This window comes from Hakea prostrata, chromosome 4 (genome assembly GCF_041222555.1).
Source record: "Hakea prostrata isolate BN-2017 chromosome 4, UWA_Hpros_2, whole genome shotgun sequence".
Taxonomy (NCBI): Eukaryota; Viridiplantae; Streptophyta; class Magnoliopsida; order Proteales; family Proteaceae; genus Hakea; species Hakea prostrata.
The window spans coordinates 40,970,994-40,983,447 of NC_142603.1; the positions used below are offsets into that span (position 1 = coordinate 40,970,994).

The 12,454-nt window shown below is 35.5% G+C and overlaps 1 protein-coding gene across 1 annotated transcript; it reads right to left on the reverse strand.

Moving 5' to 3' along the window:
- Nucleotides 1-716: 716 nt before the first annotated feature.
- Nucleotides 717-2,104, reverse strand: LOC149018899 (nicotianamine synthase-like). The gene has a single exon (XM_089154446.1). The coding sequence runs from the start codon at nt 2,056-2,058 to the stop codon at nt 1,105-1,107; it is 954 nt and encodes a 317-aa protein (XP_089010572.1). The 5' UTR covers nt 2,059-2,104; the 3' UTR covers nt 717-1,104.
- Nucleotides 2,105-12,454: the final 10,350 nt, after the last annotated feature.

Sequence of the window (12,454 nt, forward strand, 5' to 3'; positions counted from 1 at the left end):
CACGCACCCTGTAAATTCTGGCCATGTAAAGGGACGAAACAAAAAAACCATGTTTTGGATTTTCTCTTTTTCGGAATCAGTTTCACTCGTGCTTGATTTGATTTAGGATCTTGAGGAATCATTGTTTATAGCCTTGAATAGTTATTTTACTGTCTTGAAGAGCTACACTCCTTGCATTATTTTTTCTTTTCTGTATTGTTTATCCTCCATACTGATTTTGGTGATCCTGAGATTTCATCAACATTCTGTTTATATACTTGGCAATACCTTCACTTAATAGACCAACCTTCTAATAAGTAAATGAAAGAGTCAGTCATGTAGCTAGCCACAAGAATTTGAATCTTTGGAGTGGTAAGGTATGCATTCTTGAAATAGTTTTGGGTGGAAAAGAAAAAAAAAAGGAAGAGAGAGAAAGAAAGAAAGAAAAAGAAAGAAAGGAGGAAGAAGAAAATTACTTACAAAGACAATAAGGAGGAATGAATAATCATGCAGCTATAAGAAATTGAATATGTTGGAGATATTAGACTATGTTTGGTATGCATTCCTGGGATATACTCTAGGTCAAATATCCATTAGAAGAAATAGAGAAGTATCAGGTTTCAAAATGCATTCTACACGGTCTCTAGTCCTTGAGAGACATGCAAGGGCTAATTGTCTGGTCGCAATTTCAAGTTCCTTCAAGTGGAAATTTTGAAAGAGAACTTGGAAGCAAGAGAAGCTATGAAAAATGGAAGAAAAGCGTTGATACAGATTTATTACATTGTCAGCTATAGATTACAATTTGTCAACTGTATACAGTTGGAGATATCTATAGTCTAATCTGCTTTACATCATTTTGGTTTCCTTTTGGAGTTTCTCATTTCATCTTCAACTCCTCAAAGGAGAAAACTAGGTAACAGAAGAACTCTTATTTATCGAAACACATGAAATCACAGAACACTTGTGAAGGGAACAATGATGCAAATACATAATAATTAGTCAGGAATGTCTAAAACTCATTCCTTTTTTTTTTTTTTTTTTTTTTGGGTGAACAGTCAAAGAAGGATTTCATAAGAATGATCATCATGAGTGTTGAAGACCATGTGCATGCTATCAAAGGATCAATCAAGAAGATTGTTCTTCAATGGTTAACTCTTCAATCATGTTGCCATGGCTGAGGGGATTAAAAGCTTGAATCTTAGAACACTTGCCAGGTAGAATCAGGGATCCAAGTCCTTGATCCAGTAGGACAGGTACCGGGTACTTACGTGCGATAAGCACCGAGTTTATCACCTCATCGGTCGGATGATAAACCGATAAGACCTCGAAGCCCTGAAGATCAGAGGGTTCCACAATTGGGTAGAGGAAAGCCCGAGCACCATGAGCACTCCTAACCATGAGTAGAGCACCAGGTGCCATATTCTTGGCCAGATGATCAATGACTTGGGTCTTCTGCTCCTTGTCCATGCCCACAAGGGCCGCCAAGAAAACAACTTCATAGTCCCTGAGTGCAGTGGACACCTCCATGATATCACTGGTATGGAAGAACATGCGTTGAGAGAGGTCAGGATCAGATGAGATCAAATTCTGGGCTAGAGAATTGGCCGAAGCATCGATATCATAGTTATGGAAGGTGGTGTTTTGAAGGTGATTTGAGGCCAAAACAATGGAGGTGAGAGGTAGAGGACCAGAACCCACAAAGGCAACACTAGTAGGGACATGGCTGCAGTGGTCAATGAAAAGAGTGAATTCAAGGTGGCTGAGCTTGAGGTAATTGGAATAGTAAGGGAAGATGTTGATATGGTCAAGTGAGTTATCAAAGGAACCAAGGAGAGAAGAGAAGTGAGACTCCAAGAGCCCCTCAGCTTCTCCACAGAGTCTAATGAGTTTGGTTCGAATGTCTTGAACATGATTGGAAAGCTTGGAGACATCGATGGGGATTGGTGGGATACATATGTGAACAAGCTGTGAGAAGAGCATGTCGACATGCTTTGATGGTTTCAAGGACTCAAGGATTGAGATGCTGTGGTAGATCTCACAGATCTTCTCCACCACCATGTCTTCATCTTGGCAGCCCATGTCGACACTATGAGCAAACTTATCTCTGTTACTTTCCAAGGTATTAACTCAAACAGGTAGCACACATTTCAAGATCTCTAATTTGGGTCTGTATTTATGAACACATACAAATGGTGTGGGACCCACACAAATACATAAAACCAGAGATATGATTGGTTGCTTACTAATATAATAATGTCTTTCATTATGTTATGTTCTGTTCTGTGTACCTTTTGGGGATTCATTAAAAAATGAGGACATCCTTACTTGAAAGAAAGAAAGAAAGAAAGAAAGAAAGAGAATGACTACATATTTCTCATTTTCTAGGTTAGCAACTTTGAATAGGCAACCTAATCGATCTGGTCAGTTTTGACCCGAATCATATTAGAAGCGATTCTAAAAGCCGTAGAATCGGTATTTTACGTGTAAAAGTAATCTTTCAACCCATTCTTCACAAGAGAATACGTAAGTTGGTATTTTAGGTGTAAAAGTAATCTTCCAATCCATTCTTACAAGAAAATACCTAAAACATGACAGATTTGAACCATTTAAAATTTAGAACGACCATAAGCGAACGAAAACCAAATCAAATGATTACACAAATCTATCACGGTACACTTCTAAAAGAAATTTTTTTAAAAAAAATGGAGAAACTCATATCCTCGTGCACAATTTCTTTCTCTTGGGCGAATAAATCTTCTTCCCGTATAGTGTTTTGTGTAAAAAATTCTTCTTTCTTACCATGTAAAGTAAATATCAGTGTAGAATTTTTTTTTAAATTTTTTTTAAATACAACTTCACAACAAAAGAAAAGTAGAAAAAGAAAAGTAGAATTTACCAAGATTCGATTTTGATTCATTGATTTTGAAATCAGGCAAATGGGAATGCCACTTTTATTCATCCTTCCTCTACGGATGCCAAGGTTCATTCTTTTTTTTCTTTTTTTTGGGCCAAAAGGTTCATTCTTTATGAGTTCTTAATGATATATTCTATGATTACTATCAGAAAAGGTCATTCGTTCTCTGATTCCTGAAGAGAAGAAAGAGCAAAGGGGAGAAAGAAAGAAGAACATTGACCAGTTGTGATCAAATCCATGGACCAATTAAAGCATGAGATCCCATTAATGTGTGAGAGGGGAGCCCGTGGCTGGCACAAGCTAGCACTTTGAGACTTTTGGTAACGACCACTAAGATTTGGAAAAGGTGAGGGGTTGCCTACTTGTGAGATAAGTAACCAAATCCCCGTGAAAAGGGTTGAGAACTTCCCTAATTGCTTACTGGCTTAAACCTGTTAAACGTGTTGAAAGCTCTTAATTTATTTGACAATTAATTGACGTAAATCTTAAGCCAATTGAAAAATAAGCCATTTGATCATTCTTGTTCTTTGTAATCAAGTTGTTGAGTGCACCTCTTGCCTTGAATCACAATAAATTATCTCTTTATTTAAAACGAAAAAAAAAAAAAAGTAACTTAGACTAGGTAACCTAATCCATCTTGTCAATTTTGATCCAAATCATGGTGGGATAGATCCTACAAAATCCTAGAATTGGTCTTTTGGTGTAAAAGTAATCCAACGAATCATTCTTTCAAGAAAGAATACCTTAGATGCAACTGCTTTGAGACATTTAAAATTTAGGACAATCATAAATGATCATGAGTAAGATGATTAGATGAATCTACTTCGGTACATGTTTGAAAGTAATAAAATGAGAAGAAAAACTCAAAACCCTCATGGGTTAATAGCAATTTTTTATTATTATTATTATTATCTATCACTCCATCTCTCGTTGGAGGGTTTTTGCCAAAAAAAAAACTTTCATTTCTTATCAAGTAAAATAAAAATCATTATCCAAACCAGAATGCATGCAAATTGAGGTTTAAAGAAATATAGTGGCACATCTTGATCTTATAATTAATATCAAAGCCAAAAGGTTGTGAATTTGAATTTCTCCGAGCAAATGATTGTTCGTGAATAAGAATGTCACTCTAATTTCGTAAATAAGAATGCTGTCACTGTAATTAGTGAGATGTATTTCGTGGAATTACTTCCTCCCAAATGTTTTACATGATAGTTTTAATAAAATTATAATTATACTTTCTAGAATAATTTACTATCAGAAAAGATAATTCATTCTCACTCTCTGAATTGAAAAAGAGCAGAATTTTGGCCAACTGTGACAAACCCATGGGAAAGCAGAGGAGAATCCGTGGCTGGCACAAGCCTGCACTAAAATGGGACTTTTGGTAACGACCACGAAAAGTGAGGCTTTGAGGTCATGGCTTGTCTACCCATTTGTAAGAAAAGAAACCAGATCTCTTTGACAAGTGCTGAGAACTACCTGTTTGCTTACTGGCTTTTAAATCTGTTAAAAGTGTTTGAAACTTCTTAACATGTTTGAAAATTAATTTGCTTAAATCTTAAGCCGTCAAAAAAAGCTATAAGGAATGTCTGAAATTACCCATTTTTTTCTTCTTGTCATCGAACCAATCACAAGGATTTAAGGACTCATTCGTCCAAGAGTGGTTAAGAAAGGAAAGAGATATTAAAGTTTAAATTCTCAACATAAGAGGTTATCACACTAGACTAGAAGTAAATCCACAAGTTCATCATTTAATATTCTAAACATCGGCCAGTTTCCTGTTTTCTTCTGTTAAATCTAAGTTTTGCATATACAATACCCATTTGATCAAGTAGATAAATAATGTGTCTATTTCGAGTTAGGTAGATAAGACATAATCTAGACTAGTTGTGTATCAAATTTCAAAACCTAATTGTTAGGCTAATGTTCTCTCACATATTAGTCAGGAGAGTCATTTCATGTTAAAAAAATCTCTGAAAAATGAAGGCGATTTACACTGTGATTTTCAGGAACTCGTAAAAATAATCTAGTTTTGTTGTGTTACGAAGATACAAAAACCATTTACTAACTTAGAAGACCAGGGAAAGATATGGAGAATATTGCAATCAGGATTCTTACATTCTTCTAATCAAACTTAAAATAACTTACGATGGAGTATTTGGGGAGCATTTTTTATTTTTGCTTTTTCGGACAAGAGAAAACAAGTGTTTCAAGTAATTATTATGGGAGACAAGCATCAATTCTCTACTTGGGATGGTGGCTTGTTTACCAACTTGAGGGTTAATGGAGGGTGGATGTGAAAACATTTGTTCAGATAATATTTTCACCTGTCACAAGGTTGAGACATTCCTTCTTTGAGTTTGAGCACAAAGCATTTACCTAACTAAAAACATTTAGATACATGCTTGTGAATTACTCTTTAAGAGATGGATCATACGAAGGATGAATTTTTAGTCCTTATTCATTTTTGTTTGTCAATGAGGATTTATGTGCTAACATTCAAAATTTTATGTTCCTTTTATGTATACTTTTTTTTCAAATGATATTGTTTTGATGCATAATATAAAACCTTGAACTAAAGCCAAGTTGAAATTACGTAGATAAAAACTGAAATAACTTTGAAGACAAGAATATCATAAAAAAAAAATAATAATAAGAGAAAGAAAATTTTAAATAAAGCATAGATTTTTGTGTGTATGTGAGTGATAAAAATTAATGGAGAAGGACGCCAAAAGTGATTATTTTACATCAAAAAAATAAGAGAGAAAATTTTAAGTAAGCAATGATTTTTGTATTTTTTTCCCACTCCAACCCCTTAAGTAAAGCAATGATTTTTGTATTTTTGTAATTGGATCAGTGTTTTGGATCAGTCAATATATTATCTTCTCTTCTCTTCCACCAATTATGCGTTTCTGTATTTCTTTTCTACTCCTTCCCTTCAAACTCCATCTCATAGTTTGTGGAAATTTCAGCGGTTTATTAGTTTATCAACTTCATCATCTTCTTCTTATTATTATTTTTTCTCCATGTATGTATAGACTAGACTGAAGGATGCATGGTGAGATATTGCAATGGTTAATTGGGAGTTCCTGGCATGTGAATCTGACCATATATGATTGTAGTATTGTTAGATACTGGTAACATGCGGAGCTATATTACTGCATCATCAGATTCGGCTGGTTTGGAGGACTCGGAACATAGCAAACAGAGGCGGAACCAGGATTCAACATTGGAGGGGGGGCAAAGAATGAAAGTCCAAATCACCTTCCCGTTGGGAAAGCACTAATATTTTTTTGTCACACATATATTGTGTGGAGTCTGTAGACCCTTATAAGATCCACCGGAGATCTCATTAAAAAAAATGACACATGACTTCAACCCTAAAAGGATATATGCAAACCAAAATTTTCTTTGGTAGGAGATGCAACTTTTTTTTTTTTTTTTTTTTTTTTTTTTTTGAATAAGACGTGCAAACGAATGGTAGTTAATTACCTTACTAATTATGGACATTTTATTCACAATATAAAATCAAATAAAATTTTTTTTAGAAGAAATAAAGAAAAAGAGAATATAAATCAAATAAAAAGATAATAGCCAAAAAAAATAAGAAAAAGAGAAAAGATAAATAAATTGAAAAGGAGAAAAATTACCTGATATAAAATAAAATAAAATGAATAAAAAATAAAAAAGAGAAAAGATAAATAAATTGAGAAAGAGAAAGAATAACTAATCGTGGAGATTTTTTTTTTTCAAATTTTTCTTAACCCACATTTATAGAAAGGGAAGAGAATAAATGGAAGAAAAGAGAGGAGAGAATAAATAGGGGTTGAGGGGTTAGCTTCTAATTAGGAATGACATTTTGAATACCGTTTATAGAAAAGAAAAGAGAGGGGAGAATAAATACGGATTGAGGAGTTAGTTTTTAATTAGGAATGACATTTATATTCATATTTTACCTTTAAAAATTGTTTTTAATATTGAGGGAGGGCCAAATAGTGATATTTCACAAGTGGGAAGAGAAAAAAGTGGAAAATTAAAGAAATTAATCAAAATTTCGAAAAATAGGAGGCATGGCCCCCTCCAGCCCCAATGTAGGTCTGCCTCTGCCAGCAATGTCATCCTTGAGCTTAATTTGGATCAAGCTGATTATAGTCATCATGTTACGTATGAAGTGATGACGGAAAAAATAGCCGGCTGGCGACGACCTGGTTTCTTATCTAGTTTTAGGCTTGATCATTTGGGTGCACATGTGTTTGTCCAATTTCTTCTTGGATTTATGATGTCTAGCCAAGGTCTGCAACTGACCCAAGGAAAATGTTAATTTTTAGGCTGTGAGTTCTATCTATTTTGGCATATCGTGGACTTCAATGCCTTTTAGGAGAAGGTAACTAAAGAAGGAGCCTATACCATTGCATTGCTATGCTAAGGCTATTGAGTTTACACTAATATATATGGACACGAGGTGTAACAACCACTTAAAAATATCTAAAAATTTACCCTCAAGATAATCTACCAAGAGTTTGGAGACAGCTCATATAATTACTATAACTACTTTGCCTTAGATGAGTTTCGGCCTACTTGGACAGGAGCCAGTTTCGGCCTAGGCTAGCACTGTCTTCACCTAACTTTATTTGACCTGTTTCATTTTACAAATTCAGTTTGTAATGATTGTTAGTTTTTGGGGACCAATAACGTGTTTATTACTTTGATGCCCCCAATCAAATGTGTTTGGATTAAATGGTACAAAGTGTAGACGATACATGCTGATATATCACCCTGTCACTCGGGGCAACATGACACATACCAAATGTCAACAATATATCGCCCATAAAAGTCAAAATTTCAGCGGTATATCGTCAAATTCACCATTTCTAACAAAATTTCATTCGATTTTTCACCGATTTTTCATTTGATTTTTGCCAAAGTGATATTGGATCTCTACGAGTCCGTTGGCAACAAATTGTAAAGCATGAGTCATACTTAACATAATTGTATAATGAGTTGTAGACTTTAGTACTTATCTTTATTAGTTGTGTATTTGTGTTCTCTTTGCATGTTTACATTAATTTATGAGTTTTTCAAACTTTTAGTTTTGCCCCCATATAGTCGGGCATGTGCCAATTAAAAACTTTAGATTAGGTGATGTTTTAGGCCAAAATAATGTTCCCTGTGTATTTATTGGCATCAAATTAGCTACACAACAAAATTCAAGCAAAAACAATCTTAAATACCCCTGGAAACCAGCGTCGAATTTTCATCGACATCCTGTCAAAAGTAGCCAATTTTACCATGTCGGTGGTGTCGCCAGCCACTGACATGGCGACATAGTCCGGCATTTTGGACTTTATTTGGAATTTGGAGTTGCAAGTTCATCAAACTCCATAAGTGATGTGATGTTGTTTCATTGGTAAATGGACACATTTTGAAGTGAAAATGGAGGCAAAAATAAAAATTGGAGAGGAATTTGCTTTTGACAAAATTTAAGTGGGGGCTGATTCAGTGGCTATGGCTTATCTGTTGTCGAAGAAGAAAGTTCCATGGATTTTATGGCAGTGTTGGCAAGTCTCCATCCATATCTTTGAATTAATATATTAAAAAATCATAATTGCAATGGAGAAACAGTCTTGATTGCTACTTTTTCGTGAGATCAGCTACAAAGGAGCAAAAATCTACTCCAATTCAATCATGGCTGGTAGGGATTGTTCAAGAAGTAGCTAGAGAAGGATGCAATGTATTGGCCTTTGACAAGCAACCCTTCCCAACCACAACTCCTTATTCCTCAAAAGGAACTTTTTGGTAAAACTCCCCCCGAGAATAAGAGAAGGAAGTGGCAACACCACCGGCATTAAAATCCTAACAGACCGTTTGCAAGAGATAAAAAGGTGGGAAAGATAGAAAGGTGAGACCCACAGTTAAAGATATGAATCCCATGTCAAATAAAATAATACAAATCTTTTTGGAACAAGGAAGCTTCTATTAAATAACTTGGGTATTATAGAATTACTTCAAATGCGATAATGTGGCCTAGCACCAGCGTCATGCTCAACCAAATGGCTGAAGTTCACTTCATTAAAATGAACAACACAAGGAACAGGATTTTGCTTGTGGAAGTTGAATGCTACGTTAAATAACAACCATACATTTAAGCCACATGCAGAAAATCAAATTTTAAGTGGAAGCAATGCTATTTTTTTAACTTTAACTCGAATCGCGATCGGTTCGTTTGGAACCATGCGAACCAACCTACTCTACCCTCTTCTCTGGAAACCTTTGCCGCTGATTGCCGTCGACTGCTCCCAAATAAAATCCGTGTAACTCAGTATAACTGTTTCTATACTTCCATAAGAACACTGAAACGATAGGTTATTCCTGAGCATTCTTCCATGAAAAATGACCTAATTCCAATTCCAAGTGAAGAAACACCGAAAGCATTAGGCTTGATTTCAGCCAGTCGCAAGAAAAACCCTAGTTTCTAGTAAAGAAAAGAACCTCAGAATACCAGAGAATTCATTAGGAAGATGATGAGATGTTTTGATTTCAGCCAGCCGCGAGAAAAACCCTAGCTTCTAGTAAACAAAAGAACCTCAGAATATCAGAGAATTCATTAGGAAGATGATGAGATGTGTAATAAACCAATGTTAATCTATAAATATAATACCCGAATTCCCTTGTATGCTCGTTACTGCCACATCCTCCCTCTTCACTTTTTTTCCCCCCTAATGTGCCAACTGATTCGTTTTTTCATTTTTCCCGTGAATCTCAACCTTGGTTGTCTCCTAAGAAAGAAAAGAATTTCTCTGTTAACTCCTTCCCCATTTCCAAATTTGCAAATTACAGAAAGAAGGTAAAATGCAATAAAGAAAAACTAAAATGAGGACTAATGCTCCCTAACTTCTCTTGCCTTCTATCGATTTACCCTCCTCGTTTCCCATCTATAACATACCGAGATTAACTCCAAAAAGCTGGTATGGTTTTGTTTGAAACTACGGGCGGCTCTGTTTTTATTTTTTCCCCTTCCTCTGTGTTAGTTTGAATTTAGAAATTCTTATACGAAGAGACCGAGAGTCACTCTCGTTATCGATTCAGTTATTCCTTTGTGCATTGGGTTCTTTATATCTTCATTCCGGCCGACCGAGTTTCTCGATTCATACCGGTTCGTAGTTGAAAAGCCAGTGTGTGGGTAGAGGAGATTTTACTTGGGAGCAGTCGACGGCAGTCGGCGGCGGAGGTTTCCAAAGAAGAGGGTAGAGCAGGTTGGTTCGCACGGTTCCAAAAGAACCGATCACGATTCGAGTTAAAGCTAAAAATTCAGCATTGCTCCCACTTAAAATTTGATTTTCTGCATGTGGCTTAAATCTATGGTCGTTATTTAATGTAGCATTCAACTTTCAATCCTGAGTGTGAGCTGCTGGCATAGGCACTGCTCCCAAGCAAAATCCCAAGGAACATGCTAGGAGGTCGCCAAATAATCTGCGCAGAAGTTGACTTCACGGTAATGATGCCGGAAGAACAACTCCGAAAAGAGACTGCAACTGCAATACGTCGTTCACTGCTCCTATAATTGCCCAAAGGCACTTACGATCAACCACAGAGAATCCAAATTGTAAGTTGAGAATCCTATTCAAGGGACTTTGAAAAAGAGTGGAGTGGAAAAAACCAGCTTTGCCACATAGGCTGACATTTTTCCTCATTCATGGGATTGTCTTTTCATTATCTCATCCAACTTAACAAGCAAAACCGCATTTTAGTATTCTATGGAAAAACTTTTTTTCCATCGTGTAGGAAAAACTAGAAATAGAAAATCAAGGGTAATTTTCATCTGGACCTAGAGGTTTGGTCTATATCATTTTTAGTCAAAAAAGACTAAGACTTTGCATCTGCCTCCCTTGTACTATGAAAAAAGTCAATTTAATGACAAATTATCACTTTTATGACGAATTTGCCCTTATTTTTTTTTATTTAATTTTTATTCTTATTTTTACAATTTAAGGGGTTAAAGTTTATTAATTTACAAAATCAGACCCCCTTCGTTACCTGATTCCCAAATTCCTGGTTCTACCAATTTTAAATCCTTATTTTCCATGTCATTGAGTTCTTCATCTTGGAGAAAGTCATATCGCCTTGCATCATTTCAAGTTCTTCTCTCGGTCTGTTATTGTATTCTCAGTTTCAAGTTCGGAGCAAAGTGATCCGCTCTAGAGATTAGTTCTTTAAACGGATCAGGATGGGGAACAAGGCGGTTGAATCTAGAAGAGTGTCGGTGACTCTTGCGACTTCAATTTGTCTAATGCTTCTTCCGCCATGGTCTTCTCTCCTTACAGCTATCCATTAAATTTCTGTAATTTCACCTCATTCTCTTCGAACTCCTTTTGCGAGTTTTTAATTTTGAATCAATTGATCATCTATTTACCAGCAATAGCTGATACTTATCTTGATTTGTTTGTTTGTTTGATTTTGAAGGGAAACAAGTATCAAATAGCAGTGGAGCTGGTGAGAGCATCAACAATGGCGAACCTGAAGAGGATGATTCATTATCGTCTCTACTAGGAAGACTATTAAGAGATTTTTAATTTCTAACTCCTTCCAGTCTATTTCATTCATTAACCAATGCTATGTTTAGCTTCTGATTGCATTAATGGCAGAGTCGAAATAGGGTTTCAAATTTTCAATTTGGAGGCAAGGGGTGTGGTGGTGTGAACCGACTTTCTCCAATAACTCAAAGACATGGTTGCGTACCAAAAGCTGGAAGATGTCTTTCCAGGGATGCGAAGCCTAGTTAGAGATTATGTTTCACCCATTCATTTTCATTTCATAATCTTCAACTAGGATTTGGAAAATAAGGAGTTAGAATTAGTAGAACCAGGGATTTGAGGGTAATAAGGAGGATTTGATTTTGTAAATTAATTAAAACTTTAACCCCTTAAAATGTAAAAATAAAAAAAATAAGGGCAAATTCGGCATATAAGTGAGAATTTGTCCTTAAATTGACTTTTTTCTATAGTACATGGGAGGTAGATGCAAAGTCTCAATTTTTTTGGACTAAAAATGACATAGATCAAACCTCAGGGGGTCCAGATGAAAATTACCCGAAAATCAATTATCAGGTTTGAGATCTAATGGTGTTAAGAGAAAAGAAAAAGAGAAGGTGGATCAGCTCGAGCATTGGGATATTTTCCAACTCCATATCCATCTAGCTCTCTTTCAATCCGATGCAAGCAAGAGTAGAAAGAGACCATATCTTGAGTTGGGGAGGACAAGATATTCTTGTGAGATAAAGTTAACAACCATAAGAATTTTATTTGCAAGTTAGTCTCCTCGTACTAAACATTTTCCTTTTGGTAGAAAAACGCGCATCTAAAGAAAAGCCCACTTGGACGAATTACCATATGATCGACAAAGTTAAGTTGACAATGCAGCTATAGTGTTCTTGTAAGAAATAATTATTTTGATTCTGTAAAGGAGAAGATTTGAGTGCAGTATCTTCTAGTTTGTTCTTGTACAGTTTACTTATATATACCGTGCACTCTGTATGTGATATCTTAATGAAATCTTGTTTCC